Source organism: Myotis davidii, unplaced genomic scaffold (genome assembly GCF_000327345.1).
Source record: "Myotis davidii unplaced genomic scaffold, ASM32734v1 scaffold6, whole genome shotgun sequence".
NCBI classification, from domain to species: domain Eukaryota; kingdom Metazoa; phylum Chordata; class Mammalia; order Chiroptera; family Vespertilionidae; genus Myotis; species Myotis davidii.
In genome coordinates, this window is record NW_006383011.1 from 14289230 (window position 1) to 14311278 (window position 22049).

The 22049-nt window shown below is 38.7% G+C and overlaps 1 protein-coding gene across 1 annotated transcript in view; it reads right to left on the reverse strand.

Annotated features, from left to right (window-relative positions):
• Positions 1–4963: 4963 nt before the first annotated feature.
• The window catches only part of PPP1R21 (protein phosphatase 1 regulatory subunit 21), a 68621-nt gene continuing 51535 nt past the window's right edge, over positions 4964–22049 (reverse strand). The window contains exons 15-22 of the mRNA XM_015557938.1: positions 21476–21628; positions 19554–19648; positions 15924–16161; positions 13742–13774; positions 12251–12367; positions 9336–9434; positions 7802–7930; positions 4964–5629 (exon numbers count right to left, since the gene is read on the reverse strand). Coding sequence (XP_015413424.1) covers positions 5600–5629; positions 7802–7930; positions 9336–9434; positions 12251–12367; positions 13742–13774; positions 15924–16161; positions 19554–19648; positions 21476–21628 — 894 coding nt within the window. The 3' untranslated portion in view covers positions 4964–5599. The remainder of the gene's footprint in view (positions 5630–7801; positions 7931–9335; positions 9435–12250; positions 12368–13741; positions 13775–15923; positions 16162–19553; positions 19649–21475; positions 21629–22049) is intronic.

The following is a 22049-nucleotide window of genomic DNA, read 5'->3' on the forward strand; positions in this document are numbered from 1 at the left end:
CAAACATAAAGGTTCTAACTGGGGGAGGTGTCTCTAAGGCTTCTACTCCTGCAAAGCAGACAATAGTCTCCATCATGTTTTCACCTAGAAGCCAATTCTAATCCTCTCCTTATGAAAACGGTTATTCTAACGCTCTGTAACCTTTTCTTTCAAAGATTTCGAAGAGCTATAATGGGTTTTCCTGCTCTAATGCTTTGACTGCCAGCTAATTTCCTAATTTGGAGCTAATTACTAAACTGCTTAAAAATGTAAAGCATGGGCAACTGCTTACTGACAAGCTTTCCATTTATCACCATGGCGTCTGAGGACGTGGCCCTTAGCCAAGAAGAGAAGCTTCCTCTTCTATCACAGAACAAACTAGTCCTTGTCAATGTAGCTCTGCCGGCTGGTTTCTTAGCCATCGTCTTCACGTGTGAAAGTTAGAGTTTGAAGGCTTTCAATAGCTGGGAGCAACTTCCAGGGTTATTGCTTCAAAAAAAAACAAAACTATAAACTGCACCTTATTCTCTCTGGGGATTTTTATTATAAAGAAGGCTTTAATTCATGGTCATTGGGAAAGAGCCTTTGCTTCAACTGTTTTGGTCCCTTTCTTAGCTAATTCGTTCCTCATTTTATTTATTTTCTCTCACATTTTTGTTTGGAACTAGTGCAGCTCAGTTTTTGTTTTATTTGATTGGATAATGAACTGGGAAAAGTGGTCATGTTGTTAAAAGGTCTGTTAGCTGAACTGATAAAGTTAGTCTCTTACCAAAAGCAATGGAAAATCCAATTTCATCAGCTTTGAAAAGTGGCCAGTATTGCTTGTAACAACATAATGGTGTGGGTTGAGGGTTATTTTAAAAATGCTACCACAAGACACATGCTGTTTATCACAGCTTCTCAAGCTGTGCCTGGAAGGTCTTATACCTTCACCCAGTCCTGCTATGGGACATAATATAAACAGCGCCCCTGGAGTTGTGCAGCCCTCTAACCTATACCCTGTCCTATTACAGAACCTATTTTTTCCCTCATCTAGAATTTCTTATAATCCCAATTTTGATTAAAAATAAATAGTATCATATATATATATATATATATATATGAAAAAGCAATTAATAGTTGAATCTCTTCAAAGAGAGATGTGTGCTCTTGATACTTTTCCCAGACTGAGAATGACCTCTTATTTTCCTTTCCATGGCTCAGAGGACTAGAGAGGATAGACCAGTCTTTGAGAGGTGGGCTGCAATGGGAAGCAGAGGGACAGGGCAGTCGCTGGGAGGGCTCGTGGAGCGTGAGAGGGTAATGCTAAGAGTGGGAGACCCTTGATGCCCAGGATGAGGAGGAAGGACAACCCCGGGACAGCAGCAGCACTGATGGCCTGGAGAGCAACCCACACAGCCTGGTGCAGGTCAAAGGGCTCTAGGAGAGACTTCTTGAAGAAGATGAGGTTGGCTGAACACCCAATTGAATTTGACCACACAGAGAGGAGAGTTAGTCATTACACACCTGGGAGAGAATTTGGGAATAAGGTAACATAGAAAACATAGTAGGCAACATTTTTAAAAAGACAATGATTAACTCCAGGGAAAATCAAAGAGCTGTGAAGGAAAGGAAAAGTAATCACAGTACATTATATGACTCAGCTGTGACAGCACTTGAATAATAAAGCATACACTGAATATTGACCTAATCAAAATGCTGATGTGACTAGTTTGAAGACAGGAAAGAGAGATAAAGTATGTATGTATATATGTGTGGTGTATATCAGTTGAAAAACAGGCAAATCTTCATCTTCCAAGTGTGAAGTCAATTGATAAAGCCCAGCAGGAAGACACCAGTAACGTGCTATTTGGAACTCAGAGACAGACACCAAAATAGTGAAGTGGTTCTCTCCGGGGAGCATGAAATGAGAGAGGATCAGGGGCTGTTTCTGTTAGGTTTTTTTTGCCTTGTTGTAAGTACTTTGGAACAGCTTGACTAAAACTAAGTTCATAAGCTTGGTAAAAATACAGAAATTTAATTTTAGAAAATGATAGCCTTTAGGTATTATCTCTCACTTGCTGCTCTGTCTGAGACAATCCAGGGCAGGATGCACACCCTGTGACCATTTGTAATTGAGCATTTACATGATCACTCTGCTGTCTCACTCGCAGGCTGTAAGCTCCCAAAGGCAGCCAGCATGTCGTTTCACTTATCACAGTCTCCTTAGGACTGAGCGCAAAGCAGGCACTCCACACATACTTATTGAATGAATGATGAAATGTATAAAGCAGATTTAGAAGTCAGTGCTCACCATTTTTACAAAGGTATGCATAATTGAAGTATTGACAAGCAAAATGGGCCAGTGTCTGGGAATTGCCTTAAAATACTTAGGAAAAAAATAAGTGTGGAAACAAGATAAAACAAGACTGACAAATGTTCATAACAAGTGATGGGGAGATAAGGGTTTGCATTAATCTCTCTACTTTTGTGTATGTTAGAAAATTCCTTTTTTTTAAAAAAAAGAGAAATAACAACAACGTTTGTACAGAAAGAGGCCTGGAAGGAAGAGGCAGCAGTATGGCATAAACATATTAAATTCAGAGTTCAGTAATTAAGAAGGTTTGAATAACAGGGAGTATGTAAATAAAAATGAAGCATCATAAAGAAAAGAAAAGCATGTCAAAGGCAAACATTGTGCCAGCCCATTAGCCCAAGAAGCTAACTAAAAGCTGACTGAAAGAAGGGGTAAGTAGTACTTAGTGGAGACATGGAAAGGCAGAATTGAATGAAGTACTGGAGTTGCTGGAAATTAACAATTTTATCCTCCAAATATACAGAACCTGAGGAACAGAACTGAATGCCCCAACCGAAAGGCTCATATTAAAGTATGAGTAATCCGGGCTCTGGAATCAGACTAACCTGGTTGAAACCTGGCTCAACATGTATTAGCTGTGTGACCGTGACCAGGAATAAGTTGCTTAGCCTCTCTGAGCCTTAGTTTTCTGTCTAGAAAATGGGGATAGTAACAACACAAGCGAGAAACAGCTATTGGAGGCTTAAATGAAATAATACATGTCTGACTTATGGTAAATGGTTAATAAATGGTGGTGGTTATATGTTTTGGGAAGGGATTCTGCCAATAGACCAAAGCTCTTACCAGTTAAGTTAAAAAGGGACAATTTTGCCAGAACACCAACTGTACCCTTTATCGTCCTGCCCTGTCCCTCAGCCCTAGGAAACCTCCCAAGATGCACTGACCCTCACAGAATAGCCAACCAGTCCAAAGTCCTGCCCGAGGGTGCATGGGGCCAGGATAATAGGGGTGTCTGGTCTGGGAGCTCTGGCAGCTCACAGCTGGTGGGAGACACAAATCTCAGCCACCAAAGCAAAGAGGGAAATAACCCCCAAGATTCACATTGTCTGAGAGAAAAACAGGCCCACTGTGCAGGAAGAGTTAGGCTTTCCCTGACCTAGGGGTCTGAGAGTTTTCATAAAGACAGAGGGAAAGCTCACAGGATGCATGGTAAAGAATGAAGAGCAAGTGAGAGAGCCTGGCCAGACTGGTGGAGGGTCGTCCAGTGCACCAACAGGTTTCCAGTTCAATTCCCAGTCAGGGAGAGGCCCAGGTTGCAGCTCCATCCCCAGTCAGGGAGTGTACTGAAGGTAACTGATTGATCTTTCTCTCTCTTTTCTCTCTCTCTCTCTCTCTCTCTCTCTCTCTCTCCTTCTCTCTCTCCTCTCCCCTTCCTCCCTTTAAGCATTCCTCTTGTGAGGATTAAAGCAAACAAAAAAAGAGAGATGGTCGGCTGTACGTGTCTCACACGTACACACCATTGCTAGACGGTGCCCAGCAGGCAATGAGGAGCTATGTGAAGGCTTCCCATCAGGTTCTGCAGAGATTATGCTTTAGAAAGATGCTCTGGTAAAAGGGGTAGGAGGTCTGGAGTATAAGAAAGAGTAGTCCAGAAACCCTAAGTTATGATGGCAGTTACCAGCAAGGTTATTAGATGTTTCCCTCACAGTACTCGGGGACCTAGGCCAGTGATGGCGAACCTATGACATGCGTGTCAGAGGTGACACGCGAACTCATTTTTTTGGTTGATTTTTCTTTGTTAAATGGCATTTAAATATATAAAATAAATATCAAAAATATAAGTCTTTGTTTTACTATGATTGCAAATATCAAAAAATTTCTATATGTGACACGGCACCAGAGTTAAGTTAGGGTTTTTCAAAATGCTGACACGCCGAGCTCAAAAGGTTCGCCATCACTGGCCTAGGCACAGCTGCAGGGAACAGCTGGTCCAGCTGATAGAGAACTGGCAATGGGAGGTTGCGAACATGAAGAGGGCAAAGGGGCTATGGACTTGAAGGGCTAGGAAGAATGGGACTGAGCTGACTCATCAAAGATCCCCAAAGCAGGATCCAAACACTTCATTACTGTGAAGACAGGGCAGAACGACCTGCCTCTATGACAGGCAGTGGAGGATTTGGGGCAGAAACCAAGGGGTTTGCTTAAGTGCTGAGCACAGAGAAGACAGTGGTAAACTCTCAGGCAAACCCTAATAAAGCATTTTGGAGGGTGATTAGCAACTGCCAAGAGAAGAGGCTCAAGGGAGATGGAGCTGAAGGCAGGGTGGCTGGGAGATAGAGAGGAAGGGGTTTCCGGAACATCTCAGCTAATCTGGGGACTTGGACATGGGGTGAAAAGGGCCTGTACAAGCAACTCAGAAGAAAGGAGCAATCAATATATTGAGGGCCAGGGAATGGATGTACAGGAGAGACACCCCTGAGGTATATGCTGAAATGATACAATGTTTATAAAATAAACTAAGCGGAGCTGAAAGGGCTCAGGGTCCCAGCTTGAAGTATGGTTACAAGTACCTCTCAAGGCAAAACTCAAAGCCTTAAAAAAGGATTAGCCATACAATTATGGTAAATTCTGTACAGCCTATTCTAATAGGTTTCAGTTTCCTTTATCAAATTTTCATAGAGACTGAAGGTTTGACATAAGTACGAATTTATTGACATCAATTCCTTAAGCTATTATTCCAACACAGAGAGAGTACTGAAGAACTGAAGACAATGATAATAAACACACGAGATCTGAAATTTGCAAGGCCCACTCCCTGAGAGAGAGAGAGAGAGAGAGAGAGAGAGAGAGAGAGAGAGAGAGAAGTCTTCAAAAAGAATCTGAAAACTGCTTTCAATTATAGCAGGAAGTAATGAGTTTGACAATGTAAGCATTTTATCCAGAAACATATATCTATTCCATAGATACCAAATCGATTACCATATAATTGAGTTTGAAAATATACAAAATATTTGTTGTTCTTACATACTGAAATTAAAACCTAATTTTAAAAAGTGCACAGTAAAAACAGCATAAGGAAACCTAAAATATCCATGGTATGTGTATAGTTTTCCATTGTACTGTCAACATCAAATTCGGTATTTGCCTTATTGTTGCAAATATATTTTAAATGTTTCAAGGCCATTTACAACACTGACTAGTTTACTAGGTCCAACAACACTCCAGCTTCCGGTAGGCGGCCAGCACTGGACGTGGAGGTGTGGCCCTGCAGCTCCTGCAGCAGTAGCAGCTCTGGAAAGAAGTCACCAACCAGGTATGTGTAAACTATCGACTCTTGTTCTTTTTAGAATTTCCCTGTGGGAGGGTCAGGGTGGGGGAAGGAAGGAAAAAAAAATCAACAATAAGGACACAAACTTCAAGAAAAATATTTCACATAGTTTAACGACCAAGCTGTCTGGAAGCCATATTTCACTTTGGACAACTTTAGTTTCCAAGAGGAGAGGTAACCTTGCATTACAAACTTTTATTCAGTAATCACATAGCACTCCCCACTCTAAGTTTATGAGCCCTTATCCCCCTGGGGACTGAGGACAGGCAATAAAGAAAGAAAATAGAGCTATCTTGGATTTAGCAAACCTCAAATATTCCTTCTGTTCCAAAGACAAGGGAGTTTATGATTTCATGAAACTAAATAAAAATTTTAGCCTACACATGTTTCTTTGTTGTTTAAAACAAATACCTTTAAAGGGTCTTAACAGATCCAATGTCAATGATTATCTGTCAAAAGGAAGTTCAAATACTGGTTGAAAACAACCTAGAGGGGAAGATATCTTGTTCCCAATTCCCTCACAATATAGACATTTGGACTTTCCAGTTTTGCTTTCTGGAGAAGTTCACTTTTTAGAAAAACATTCTCATTAAATTCCTATACTTAACTATTAGATACAAATACATTCTTTTCATGTAAGTGGGAAATGCTTGCAGAATACAAACAGTAAGAGCAAGATAATAGCAGGCAAATGGTTTCAGGATGTTTACTTGGTATCTGGTAGAGACAAAGTCAACTCTGCCATAAGATAATGCCTTGGCAATCTGAATTACTAATGGATAGGGAGAGAAAAAAAGCAATAGGGATCCTAGAATAATCAAAGAAAGGTTAACAATATATACTACAAAATGAAGAAGGATCTCTAACTCAGTGTTTTATTAATGACAGGTATTTTAAGGACTAGATTTAAAAGTTCTGAGAGGGCTTGAAAATTCCCTAACCTCAAAGGTAGCTGCAAAGAGCTCTCCTGTACTCAACATGAACCTTTCTGCATTCAGAACCACATGCCTTCCACAACTCTGAGTCTGAAGTTCCCCTGCTACTTTCTTTCATGTGTTAGGTGCCAAACAGGCTTCCTCATATTACTCATACTAATGTATGTACTTTCTACATGAGCTAGCTATTGCCCAGCTACAACATCAAGAGGCCAAAAGGGGTAAAGGAGGCATTCTTCAAGAGGACCTACCCCCACCCCCTATATCTCCAAGAGCTCAAGTTTCCTGAAGCACAAGTAACAGGAAATCCATAATCAAAGCCACATTGGCTGGTTACAGTCATCACATGATGTCCCAGAAAAGCATCATAGACACTTTCTGAGGTAGCCAGAGGCCATCACGAAACTACGCTGAGAACACAGACTCCAATACATTACCGTGATGTATTTCCCAAGGAGACGCTAACCAAGCAGAATGCTGCCCTGCACCACCATTAGCAGATGCTAAAATAAAGCGATGGTTTGTGCATCTCTAGTTCCTTCCCAGTGCCAGCACATAGCAGGAACGCAATAACTGCTCGCTAAATCAATAAGGGAAGCCATGAATTTCAAAGAGCACAGGCTGAAGACAGTACCAGGCTGGTGGTGGTGCAGTATTGTCTGAGTTACCAAAACGTGCTAAGCATCTGAGATGATGCATGGAACCAAGTCCTAAAACCCTGAATGCTACTTTTCATGATATGTGGATATGAGTTTCAACATAAAAATAATGCCAATAGCCATTTGACCCCAGCCTGGAGGCTCTATGTGAAATTAATTCAAAGAAACATTTTGGAATTAAAAGGACAAGACATTCTTAGGTTTATATAGATATATCTGAGAATAAATTTGCTAAAAGGGTTATTATTCAACAGCACCATTTTAGATTCATATAAAAAAGAGCAAGCCCCATCATAAACCTCCTAAGAGTCCCCTAAACCTATAAAACAGTAGCAGAAATGCCAAAAAACAAAGGACATAGTATTAGGGCCTTAGAAGTCAGGTCTTCTGTCAACTTATAACTCAGCCAAAGAAACTTAATTTTACTTTTAGATAAGAGGACAAGTTTCATATATATATAGTTTCTAAACACTTTAAATCTCTTAACCTTTTGCTCCTGAAATGCACAGCAATGAACTATCTTTTATTTTTTTGCAATAAAATATCTTATATTAAATATGTTAAATATTCTATTGTAGAGAGCCTGCCCCCTCCCCTCCCTTACCTTACTGGACATCTTCAGTATGTCAATCTCTTCTCTCTGTTTAGACAGTGTCTCATTCATGCTGCACAGGTGGTCACTCATCATACTTAACTGACCCTCATAACTCCTCTTGGTAGTTGTCAGTTCATCCTAAATGGCAGGGGAAAAGAGAAACAAAAATTCAAAACCCCGTTAGCCACACCACTCTGAAGCTTTTGTAATTTATTTAAAAAAAAATTTTGGAAAAAGCAACTTATCTAAATAATCTATATGATTAATTAGTATGAAGGTTAAGCCAAAGGCCTAACAAGAGAACAAAGTTAAAAGAAATGGGGAAAAAGTTTTTCTCAGCCTTCCAAATGTCTTTACAAAAATAAAAGCATATCCTTCTATGCAAGGTGTAAAACTGTCACAAAAAAAGAAGCGAGATACTTGATCTTTTCAAGTTCCCGAAGGTTTTCCCGAGCCTTTGGTGATGTGGGGAGTCCGTCTCTAGCACCATCCCAGAGTTGGATGGCCCAGAGCCCTCTAGATAGGATGTTTGAAAGAGGTACCTTCCTCTCTCGTTCCATCTCTCGGGCTCCCTTCAGCCCCTTAAACTCTAATCCTGTGCTCCCAGCTAATCTAATAAACGAATCTGAAACCAGAGGAAGTGGGTGTTGCTGTGCTAATGTGTTTATTCTTTGCCTGTATCATGTTTATATTTAATAAAAGTTTTCTGGAAACAAGGGTTTAAAACAAAGGAGTAAGGGGAAATATTTTGCAGCCCTACCTTTCGGTGTAGGTCAATTTTATGAAACAGTTAAGAGAAGAAACAGAATAAAAATAATAGGACAGGGATTAGCAGGGAGGAAGAGAGAAAGAACAATGGGTAAATAAGTAGTATTTAAAGAAATGCTTTCATATTGACATGTTGTAAATCATACCACTATATATATGGAATGAAAACATGAAATATGCTCAGTGCTTCTGTAAAATACAGTAAATACCAGTATTTTAATCCATAATTGGCAACTTTGACATAAGCAGATAAATATTCTGTTGACTCAGAGAAGGTGACACTTTGTGACTAAAATATCCCATCATTTATCATATTCTTTGAAATCGTGTTGGAAATTTTGGGAAGTTAAAAAATGTAAAGAAGTTGCATGAAGGGTATAGAGAGATGTAACTATTTGCGTTAACTACTGCATATACTCCATACTTCATTTAAAGTGGGTAATGACAGCTAATATTCAGCGAAAAGTGTTGTTTGTATAATGGATTATCTTCCTATTTATGAAAGTAAAAGTAATTTTACTTACCAAAGAAAGACATGTTGACTACAAAACTATTTAAAATTAAAATCAACTCAGAGAAACAAACAACACAACCACTTCTTGCTTTACATAAGTAAGATGTTACTTTAAAATGAGTTAGAAACAACATGGTTAGGAAAATGTGTGTCTAGAGGTCGAATGCCACTACTTTAGAAAGAAAATGCTGATTTTGCTGCCCAAGAACTTTGAATGAAATAAACCTATGAAAACTGCTTAGGTCGCACTTATGAACTCACCTGAAGTCTGCTGATTTTCTGACTGGCTACTTTCATCTCCTCTGCCAGGGTCTCCTTGGACTTTTCAGCCAAGGCCAGTCTTTTAGAGAGTGCTCGGCACTGTTAAATCAGAAAGCATTTCATTACCACAGGGGGCATTTCCCGAAAGCAAATTTACTTCAAACAAGATTATTATAAAAGAATCTCCCAAACCAAAGCCCTCCCTCCCTCCCTTATTTCCCCAAATACCTGCAGAATACCTACAGGCCTTGTACCAGACACTAGAATACACATAAGGAAGATGTGGCCCAACTCTCATCATGCTTAAATAAAACCAAAAACATTTATTACTGAATATTTTAAATGTATAAAATCCAGCAGCACTGAACAAGAAATAGAGATATGGCACCAAGAACCCATATCAGTAATGAAATAAGACATCACTACAGATTCCACAGATTTTTCTAGTGTCAACGTAAATATAAGAGGTAAACTGAGGCAAGCTCCAAGAACCAAAAATTGAGCCTCTTTGGTAACCACAGAGAAATTGCAATTCGGGACATGGAAACTATAGTAAGCTACAGGTGAGTTCACTGAGGATTTGGAGCAAAGAGGAAGTAGGAAGCTACAGTCCAAGCACAAACTTCATTGTCTTGAGGATGGGGAGAAGCTCTTGGTGGAGGTTCATTGATCGAAGGTTGTTTCTGTTTTCTACAAATCAGGTGTTTATGAGAAATCACTCTTTCAGTCTTTAAATTTAGTTTACCTGACAAACCTATGTGAGACTCCCCATCTCATATCCTCCAATTCTCTTTTAGAATGAAATCTTTTCACAATAAATATAAATGAACCTTATGGAGAAAGAAGGTAATCCAATTTAGATAAAATGAACTAAATATCCAAAATTTATTTTCTAAGACAGCCTCAAGAATAAATAGATTGATGTAGTTCCATTTATTTATTTTTTTTGTTTTGTTTCCTTTGCCCAAGAAGATATATCAGAAAAAAATATTGCTAAGGTCACTTTCATCATTTAAAAAGGAAACAGAATATTTACTAACCAAGCTCACCAATGTTTTTTCCTAGCTCTAATCCAACGACCAGTGGTTGCAAAAAACATAAGAAGTTTTTACATTTACCCAGGATTCATTTAGACTCAGACTGGACAAAAAGGAAGTGGTTATTTCAAACATTATCAATCATGTCTGACCAGGCAATATAGATCCTAAGATACTTTTCTTGTGTTTTAAGTCCTTTACTAAAGACCACATTACAGGAACAATAAACGCCTTACAGTCCTGCTCTACAGATTATGCTTTATCTATATGAAAAAAAAAAAAGAATAAAAGTTAGGGCAGGAATGTAAAGGTCCCAGCTACTTTCTTTGGGGGTTTTACCAAACCTAGGCTATCAAGAGACAGAAGAAAAAAGGAAAAATCAATTTCACTCTCTTGTTTAAAGAGGGTGTGCCATTAAAAGGATCACTAAACTTTCTGGTAAGGCCAAAGGACTGTCAGGGAGGATCTACTGAGACACATTTGAATGCTGTGTTGACATCTGATGCTTAGAGGAATCATTCCAGTAAAGTCATAGGGGGACACCACTTCCTGTTTACAAATGAGGAAAAACTAGGACAATTTAAAAATTCTTGTATCACAGTTGTGCTGAAGACGTCCACTAAAACAAACAAGTCTCTTGGAAATAAAACTGCCTCAAAAATCCCCACTCATTTCAGGAAAGCTCAGCCAACCACCCTCTGTTAACCAAGCATCTACTAGTATGTGCTCAAGCACTAAACCTGAAAAAGAGGGAGAGAGTTTTACAAGGTAGGAGGCCTCATGAAGGTGACAATCACATCAGGGACACCAGCTCAGAAGGCAGTTCGGGATCCAGATAAGGACATGACTGCGCTGCACCGCAGGCTGGGGTGGTCAGTACTCCGGCAGTTCAGCTGTAAGTCATCCAGTCTGTTGCCCTCGCATTTTCTAGAGCCCTGCAAGCTGTCACTGTTGATCCACTCATCAAACAGGTATGTAATGGTTGTTTGTGAACAACACTGAGAGGCACATCATTTATTTTAGCAGGAAACAAGCCAAGCAACTGGCCACCCATCAACTTCTCCATCTCCATAGTTACTGGCGAAAATCACAGTCAGTTCCAGTAAAGGATGTTGTTTTTTGTTTTTTTTTTAAGTTTCTTTAACAATTACAGCATTATAATTCTCTACTTGACATCTACAGCTGACCTTTTAATTCGGAGACCTTACAGGTATTCTTATATGTTGAGCAACATTCAGTCTACCTTATCATTTGTTTCTTACTCTTTGATAGCAGTACCTTCTTCCTTCATTTTCTCCCCTTCTAATCTATGAATTGTGTAGAATTTTATTGATTATCTTACATAGTGTTTTTCCATTTCTCTTAAGAGAATGAATCATTTAGTGAGGAAAGAAGAAACTATAATAAAAAGTAAGATTTTATACCTTTTAAAGGTTGGAAAAGGTTATATTTTTATCACAGAAACTAATTTCAACAAATTGTCACTCAAAAGTTGGAAAGTACTTTTTAATAAAAGGAAAAGGGCATATTTTATTTTTTAATTTCCACATACAAAAATTTTTTGGCCAATAACTGTCTATAATTATCTAAAACAAGTAATCTATAATAATAATATTCCAAAACATGCATGACCATCAGAAAAGCTACCTATAAGTCTCAATAATGGTTTAGTAACTTAGTAATGACAAATCAGTCCTGTATTTACTGAAATGAAAATTTTTGGTTGGTATGTAGACCAATCAATACAAACTCCAACCAAATTCATGGATAAATAGATACTGACCTCTCTCTTCTAGTGAACAGCAGGAAACAGGACAGTGACCTAATTCCTGAAGGGGTTAGGAACAAACCACCAAATCTAATTAACTCTCCACTCACCTCAGCATAAAAATGCACTGACTTACTGTCAGCCAGCTGTAGCTGAGATGTCAGTTCCACTATCCTTGCCATGTAGTGATTTTTAATTAGGTCTTCACGAGATTCCACATCTGGAACCTAAATAGAGCATACATAACAAATTAAATGAATGCCAGTGAGATGAAGCAGTTCTAGAAAAAAAAAATTAACATCACTTTAGGATACAGAAGAGACAATATTTTGTACATTATTATTTGAAATTTGATGGGGGATCATAGTTTTCTTACCCCTCAAAGAAACTTCAAACAGGGCAGGCAAATGAATACTCCAAATTTCCTTTTTTTTTAAAATATATTTTTATTGATTTCAAAGAAGAAGGGAGAGGGTGAAAGATAGAAACATCAATGATGAAAGAGAATTACTGATTGGCTGCCTCCTGCATGCCCCACACTGGGGATCGAGCCCGAAATCCAGGCATAAGCCCTGACCAGGAATCAAACCATGACCTCCTGGTTCATAGGTCGACACTCAACCAGTGAGCTACCACAGCCAGGTTCCAAATTTCTTTTTTCAACACCCTACCTAACTCAGAATGAAGCTATGGCTTCAAGAAAACAGAGGAGGTATTGGGAGCCCTGGCACCATGTCCCCCCATTGCTTCATTAGCCACAAACCTTTCAAAATTTCCATCTGTCTGATTCCTATGTCCTCCTCTAACTGGAAGAAGACAAGGAAAAGAGAACATGCATTGGAACCTCTAAAATCTGAACATTCTTTTCCCCCCAACATTATCTTAAATCAGGCTCTAATGCTCTTAAAAGATGCTAACAAATTAAACTACTTCTATAATGAACAGTTACGAGCCTTGTCCCAGACTAGTATTTCTTCTAGTTACTCTAGCAATGACACACTATTGAATTCAGTTAAAAAATATATGCAGAGGTTCAAGGTTACCTAAAGTATAGGGCCAATAAGGAAAGCAAAGAATTTAACAAACAACTTGAACTCTATTTACCAGCTCACCATAGTGAGTGGTAGGATGCTTATTTATAAAGTTACGTCTTATAATATTTAAAACTCTAATGTGCAAACCTCTGTGACAAGCCAAGTCTGACCTGGGTTCACCCACTCGAGGGCTGGACACAACTAGCAGGCACACTGTTCATCAAGCCTTGAAAAGCCCTGCTTTCCCAGCCTGCCCAGTGGGAGGGCCAAAGGCTCTCAGCCTCACCCAGCATGCCAGCGAGCTAATGGCCACCCCTTGACAAACTGCCAAGTCAAGTTAGTCAACGAGACATTTACAAAGCAGGCTATAATTTGCTGGTGACAGTTGAAATAGAACCAAAGAGAAAAGCCAAATGGATCCACTGATGGAGGGGAAAACACTGGTTGCACATTCGCTAGAATGGTCAGAAAACACACTTAGACAAAGCTGATTGTTCTAAGACTTTGTCAACAAACATGCAGCCCGACATCTACTAACAAAACAACATGATGCCAAGCACACTTTACCTCAATGTCAGAAGTCCTGGTTAAAACCCCAATCTAGAACATAAGGAAAAGAATTCTTTAGAATAGACTGTTTACATTTCCAACACAACAATTTAAACAATGCAATACTTTCTCTTCTCAGTTCATACTTTTAAAGCACACTGGGCCTGGAGTACTAGGTCACTCTTGGATTGTGTTTTACTGCAAGGAAGCAGTACCTGCGGATAGGTAACCAACCACATTTGCTATTTCTGCCATGAGGTGGTAATGGATGATCATCATCACTATTTCCTTTAACAAAACGCTGTTAGTCATTTTCATCACTGAAACCAACAAATTGGGAAGAGACAAGAGCTTCTGACTCCCGTTGTCATTTCTGTACTTATTTCCAAAGCAGTAGCTGAGATGGTGACCATCATAACAGAATATTCCAAACAGAAAATAAAAAAACACACAGGAAAAAAAAACTGGCTGAAAATTCAAAAAAAGACAAAAGAAATACATGTTTGATACAATGTTGTTATATCAATAAATATTCATTTCATATTTAAATCAATGCAAATGTAATTTTAGACACATTAAAGTGCTGCCAGGCTTTTAAAGCTTGGTTTTTTTAATGGATTAAGACTTCAAAAACAGATAGTCATGCTCTGGCTGGCGTGGCTCAGTGGACAGAGCAATGGCCCTCACACCAAAGAGTCACAGGTTCAATTCCCAGTCAAGGGCACGTACCTGTGTTGCAGGTTCGATCCCTTGCCCCAGTCATGTCTCTCTCATACTGATGTTTCTATTTCTTTCTTTCTCTCTCACTCTCTCTCTCTCTCTGACCCCCCCCCCCCACCACCACACACACACACTCCCACTTTCTCTAAAAATCAATGGAAAAAATATCCTCAGGTGAGAGTAACAAGATAATAACAAAAAAAGATAGTCATGATTACTAGATTAAGGTTACTGTTCATGTGCTTGGGCACAATAACTTTAAAGCTGCTGGAAACTAAGTTTCAAGGATTCTGCTCATCAGAGACGATACCCAATAAAGTTTTCACAGATTCTAAATAATATCCTTAAGAGTATTACTCTGAAGAGTGTGCAGCATATCAACTAAACTGAATGTGTGCTAGTGAATATTATGCCCACCTAACTCTAAAGGGTCTTTTTTTATAAGACTTCTTTTGTTTTTAAGAGCCATAATTTTCTACTCACTGAAGCAGGAGTAACAATTAGTCTCTCCCTTTCAGTTGCAAACTGTTTACAGTAACACGCCAATCATTTACTTTTATATATTCAAATGTGACTACATTTGGCATCCATTCTGCTCTCTGGCCTCACCCTCTCACTCCCCAGTTATGGTTTGAGAATGTGGGACAGCACACAGCTCCTCTTACAGATGTTTATCCAAGTTCTACTCCATTAGACTGAAAGCAACTAAAGGAAAGGAACAGGTTCAATCCTATGAAAAATGAACGGAGGCCAACCATGTGCTGACCATCAAAGACCATATCCAAAATCATGGAAAATGTGGTGGTAAATGTGGCAATCTCAACTGTACCTTAAATGAGAGGGGAGAATAAGAAAAGCTAAAAAGCAGAAACATAAGGAAGACAGAAAAATGCCATGTCCTTTTTAAAAAAAATCTATTGATTAATTTTAGAGAGAGGAAGGCAGAGAGAAACATCAATTTGTTGTTCCACTTATTTATGCATTCATTGGTTGATTCTTGAATGTGCCCTGACCAGGGATCGAACCTGCAATCTTGGCATAACAGGACAATGCTCTAACCAACTGAGTTACCCTGCCAGGGCGAAAAAGCTCCTTATTTTTATCTATTGTCTCCAGATCATTTTTGGCAGGAATCCGCTATGTGCAGAGGGAAAGACAGTTCCGTGATGAGCCCCTTCTCTAGGCCTGAAATAGTCCTCTCCTGTTGGACTTCTGCTCACTTTTGAAACATACTCATGCTACCTCTTCCGTGAGGTCCTCCCTAAGCCCTCCAGAGATTCTGTGATCCTACAGCGTGCTGCACACCACAGGTCAGAGCATTGGAGATGCTTTTTGAAGGAGGCATCTGCTTACCAACTTGCTTTTTCTAAAGCACATGGATTATTCCTATTATAAGCAAACATGTAATTTAAATGATTAACACTAAACACTAGGTTAGATCCTTACCAATTAACTTTTTTTTTTTAAAGACAGCACTTACCTCACTGGTGCTGTGAAGTGGCTCCGACACAGCCTTAGCTGTTTCTTCCTGGTCTGAAGCATTCACCACAGAGGCATTCTCCTGGGCCTGCCCAGCTACTTGCCCACTACTCGTACTCTTCAGCTTGTCTGCAATTCGCTGGTTTTCTTTCTCCAACTTGATTTTGGCTAACTGTGCTTCCAACATCCAATGTTCTTTTTCCTGCTCCAGTTTAGAAATCTTCTCCAAACTCTGCTGAATGGCATGAAAGATGGGGGTGATTATATGAAGTGAAGGCAACAGAGAGGTTTGCACCTTAGAGAATGATGAAGGTAAAACTCAGTGGCCAAAAAAAATACTTTACCTAAGAATGTAAACCAAAACTACCTAAGGTAAGAAAAAGCTTGACCCTAGAATAGGAAAAGATTTATTCAACAGGATACACAAAGCACATCCATAAATTAAGAAACTGGCCCTAGCTGGTCTGGCTCAGTGGATAGAGCGTCAGCCTGGGAACTGAAGAGTCCCGGGTTCGATTCTGGCCAACGGCACCGCCCGGGTTGCAGGCTCAATCCCCCAGCAGGTGTGTAGGAGGCAGCCGATCAATGATTCTGGCTTTGAATCTAACCTTGAAAATCTTCTGCATATAATTTTATTAACTTAATCACCAGGCTGTATTATTGTTTACATAATTATTCTACCGAGGATATTTCTAGATCTCATAATGTCCCTTTATGATATCAATAAAAATATATTTAAAAATACATAAATTAAGAAATTGAACTATAGTAAAATAAAAAATTTCCCTTCATTGGAAGGTATCATTTAAGAAAGTAAAAAGGAAAGCCAAAAGGTGGAAGAAGCGGTATGTATCCAATAGAGAACTAATATTCAGAACATATTAAAGCACTTCTATAAATCAGTAAAGACAGATAACCACACAGAGAAATAGAAGGGGGGAAAAAAATACCTGAATAGACATTTGAGTAAGACTATAAACATAAAAAGAAGGTACTCAATGTAACGATCAAAGGAAAGCAATTTAAAATCACCCAAACGACTAAAATTTAAAAAAAAAAAGGTGAAGAGATTAAGAAGTATAAATTGGTAGTTCTAGAATAGTCACAGAGATGTAGATTACAGCATAGGGAATACAGTTAATAATATTGTAATAACTATGTATGGGGCCAGGTAGGTACTTGAAATATTGGAGACTACTTTATAAAGTGTATGATTATCTTATCACTATGCTGTCTGTACATTTGAAGCAAATACAGAATAATATTGAATGTAAACTGTAATTGGGAAAAAAAAGAAAATACAAAGATGGGCAAGTTTGTGGAGTAACTGTAATAATCATAAACATAGTGCTGAGAGGAGTGGAATTTGGGACAAACACTGAAAAACTGTTTAGCAGGATCTTTTAAAACTGAACATAACCTATGACCCAGTAATTTCCCTTCTAAGTATATACCCAATAGAAATGCATGGACGTTTACCAAAAGACATGTATAAGAAAGTTTATAGCAGCACTATGATAGCCAAATACTTAAAACTACCCAAGTGCTCATAAGCATTAAGAATAAATATATAGCCGAAACCGGTTTGGCTCAGTGGATAGAGCGTCAGCCTGCAGACTGAGAGGTCCCGGGTTCAATTCCGGTCAAGGGCATGTACCTGGGTTGCAGGCACATCCCCGGTGGGGGATGTGCAGGAGGCAGCTGATTGATATTTCTCTCTCATCGATGTTTCTAACTCTATCTCTCTCCCTTCCTCTCTGTGAAAAATCAATAAAATATATTTTAAAAAAAAGAATATATAATATATATTCACATAATACTCAAAAGCAATAAAAAAAAGAGAGAGGTTACAATTACATATAGCACAGATGAATACTACAAATATAATGTTGAATGGAAGAAGCCAGACTAAAAGAGTATACACTACATACTCTTATGTAATAAAACGTTCAGTATCAGACAACAAACCTAATCTATGAATGCAGGATAACGGTTATCTTTGGGAGAGAGGAGAATAGCAACTGGAAAGGGGCATGAGGAAAGCTTCTGGGGTCCTAGTAATTTTTTTAAGGTATACCTTACATAAATAAATAAATAAATAAATAAATAAACAAACAAATAAATAAATAACAACAAAATAAAAGCTGGATATACGTCCCTCATCCTAGGCCCGGGAGAGGGCCCTGGAAGCACACCTATGCTGGCCGGACCTCACGGGTCAGGGCTGCACGCTGCATCTAGAGAAGCCGGAGTAATAAATAAATAAATAAATAAATAAATATTTTTAAAAATTTTTATCTAGGTGCTGGTTACATTAATTCATCGGTTATATATTAATGATTTGTATACTTTTCTTTAAGTGCATTATACTTTAATCAGAAGTTTAAAAAGCTAATTCTCAGGGCAAATAAAAGTTTGAGAATTACATCAAATAAAATCTTATAGTGAATTCCAAATGCTTTACCAACTATCATAATTGAGCAATCACCACGTACCAGCACTATTCATGGAACTTTCCTCCCGTTATCCCACTGAGGCCTCCTGACAGTCCTACAGTTTTCATTTCTCAAAGAGAACTAAAGCTTCCAACAGCTACACCACCTGCTGAGCCAGCAAATGGCAGAGCCGGGATTTGGGACTCCATCTGTCTTGCTCACAAGTCTGATTCTTTTCACTATATCACACTGCCTCCCATTGGCTCAATTAATCCTTACAAGACCCTGAAAGGTGGATACTGTCCTACCTTAGAGAGGCAGGAAGTGAGACCCAGAGTGTTTATCAGACTAGCCTGCAGTTGGTCAGTGGCTGACTGGGAAAAGCAATAGCTTTGAAGTCAAACAATTCTATCCCTTAGTAGTAACTTTGGGTAAAAGCTGCTTCATTTCTTTGAGCCTTACTTTCTACACATAAAATAAGAAGAAAATCTAAAATCAATTCTTTAGGTATTCCACATTTTATGGTTTGTCTCAGGAACTGTTTTTCAGGAATTATTCTGTGTATGAAATTTTTAGCGTACAAATATCGAAAATCGAAAAGTGATGTGTCCTATGAAAATAAGGTCAGCATAGATAAAATATTGCTGCAGATGAATTTATTTTATGTTGTGTTTAAAATAAAACATTTGCAAAACTCAAAGCAAGCCAGTATTAAGGTGAATAAATCTCTGACAAAAGTTAAACTGCTGTCAGTTTGTACCAACTTGTACAAAGATAGTACCTTCTACTTATCTGCCTCCAATTCGATCAACCAATTGAATACTAAAATTTTTTCATGCCTGCTCATTTAAGAAGTAAAACAATTCACTGAGTCTCTAGTTAGCCCCTCCTTCCTTTGCCTTGTTATTTCAGACATTTAAATCTAGTACCTAAAGAAGTATTATCATGGCCAAAGTGTGTTGATACTAGATTACTGGCAATTATAACACCGATTGAATCAAGATGACTTTAAATATTGACTACAAAGAAATGTCTTTCAGTGCATTATGCTTATGGTGCTTTTCAGCATGTGTTAAACAGTTAACTTTACATGTTTACTTTATAGCCTTTTAAATCACTCTCTGTATGTTTAAAACCTTTCTAAGGGATTTAATACTTATGCTCTTTAACAAGTACCATGATTTCGCAGGTACCATACCTGTTGGGCAAGGCCTTCTCGACTTTCAGTAGAGCTGAGAAGGACCCGGCGGTTCGCCAGTGCTTCTTCATAAGGCACAGACTCTGAGAGGGGCTATGGGAAAAGCATCATAAAAATTAAAGAAAAAGATCGTATTAGCTTCATGATCCTACATATACAAATTAGAATGCTAAATGGGGTTTGATAATAAATTCAGATGTATGCCAAGATAGACTATTTTCTTTAATACATGTGAAAAGAAACCTCTTTTAAAAAAGAAGATAAATAATGAAGGTGAATATCATACCAGTTACAAGCTACAATTAAAACCATATTGACTTGCACCAAAATAGAAAGATAAAGGAACAGGATAGGCAATCTAGAAATAGACAAAAGCATATACAAAAATATATTATGTGACAAATGTTTCATTTTTAAGTCAATGATGAAAGGGTAGTTGAGATAAATGGTACAAGAACAACCAGCTAATAATTTAGAAAAATAAGTAATTAGATCACTGTTTATACTCCTCATATCAAAATAAATGAACTTAAGATGGATTGAAAAGCCCAACCTAAAAATTTACACCACAAAAATACTGGGAAAAAATATAAGTGACCATCTCAATTTTAGGAAGTACCCTGAGTTTCCAAGATTCCCCTGAGTGAGCATCACCACTACTAAGAAAAAGACTGGCCGAAACCGGTTTGGCTCAGTGGATAGAACGTCGGCCTGCGGACTGAAAGGACCCAGGTTCGATTCCGGTCAAGGGCATTCACCTTGGTTGCGGGCACATCCCCACTGGGGAGTGTGCAGGAGGCGGCTGGTCGATGTTTCTCTCTCATCGATGTTTCTAACTCTCTATCTCTCTCCTTTCCTCTCTGTAAAAACTCAATAAAATATATTTTAAAAAAAAAGAAAAAAGAAAAAGACTGGTTTGATCACATAAAAATTAAAATTTCTATTTTGAAAAATTAGTACAGCAAACTGAGGGGGAAATATTTACAATATAAACAAGAGATTAAAATCCTTAATATAGAGAGCTTTCTACCCTAATTAGGGGCATTTACTTAAAAACAGATAAATGATTTGGACAGGGAATTGATAGCATAAATATTCATAACTTTATGGAAGAATGTTCCACTTCAATAATAAGCAAAGAAATGCAAATTAAAATTAATAAGGAACATCTTGTCTGAGGTTGACAAGTACTGAATTTGTTAAATTTACACTCCTATTAATGATAAACTATAAATTGATAATCTCCCTAAAGTGTCAAAATATGAAAATGTGTCAAAACATGAAATATTCATAGACTTTGAACCAGCAACTCCTTTTTTAGGAATTAATCTCAAAGGTATAATGAAAACAATTAGACAAATATAGAAAGGTAGGTAGCCGTATACATTGTTAGAAGTGTGTTTGTCTGTATGTACATGTGAGTGTGTACATACACACATTAAAATTTTTCGGATCCAGATATACTCTAGCAAAGTTAAGAGTAGCTAGCTTTGGGTGGTAGGACTTGGGATGACCATAATTATCTTCATTTACTGCTCTATTTTCTGATTTCTTTTTGCAATGATTGTATATTCTTACTATATTCAGATAAAAATTATAAATGTATTCCAACTATTTTTCTGTTTCTACAAGTTTAAGATTTTCTGAAGTTTGACACTGGCTGCCTGGCTGCCTCCCCCTAAACAGTCTCCCAGGTAATGGGGACATGACTCCAACACAGCCTATGCATATATCATGTATTAGGTTTGGGTCTCTATTACCTCCTCCTCCTCAAATACCCACAACATCCACCAAACACCTGTGCCTCAAAATTGTGTAAAATCTAAACACTGTAGTATGAGTTCTGGGAAAATTCTTGTCATTCTCTGGCATTATTCCTGATTTTTCCTCTGATTTAAATATTAACAGAAGGTCACAAACCTTTCTCAAAGCCTTCATGTAGGCGGCAGCTTTTTTCTTGTACTGTAGCATGCATTCGGCGGAAAGAGGACTAATGAATCCACTCGCTACCTTAGGCCCATAGCTCAGTGAAGCAATGAAGTAGTCCACATTGTTGCTGAAGAAAGATGCAATCTAAATGAAGAGTGACAAGAAGATAGATTTTGTTTTCCAAAAATACATCTATACATATAAAAAGCCAGCGACTGCAATGCTATAATGACCGGAAGGACTGGTCCCTATGACGCCCACTGCGCCCAGCGAACCAGACAATCAGGGGGTGGGGCCGGCTGGCCAACCTCCCGGGGCGTCCCCCCAGCCGCCCTGCCCTGATAGGCCTCTCCCACCCAGATTGGGGCGGAGCAGCCAGCCAACACCCCCGCAGCCCTTATTCTTTTCCAAATACATCTATACATATAAAAAGCCAGCGACTGCAATGCTATAATGACCGGAAGGACTGGTCCCTATGACGCCCACTGCGCCCAGCGAACCAGACAATCAGGGGGTGGGGCCGGCTGGCCAACCTCCCGGGGCGTCCCCCCAGCCGCCCTGCCCC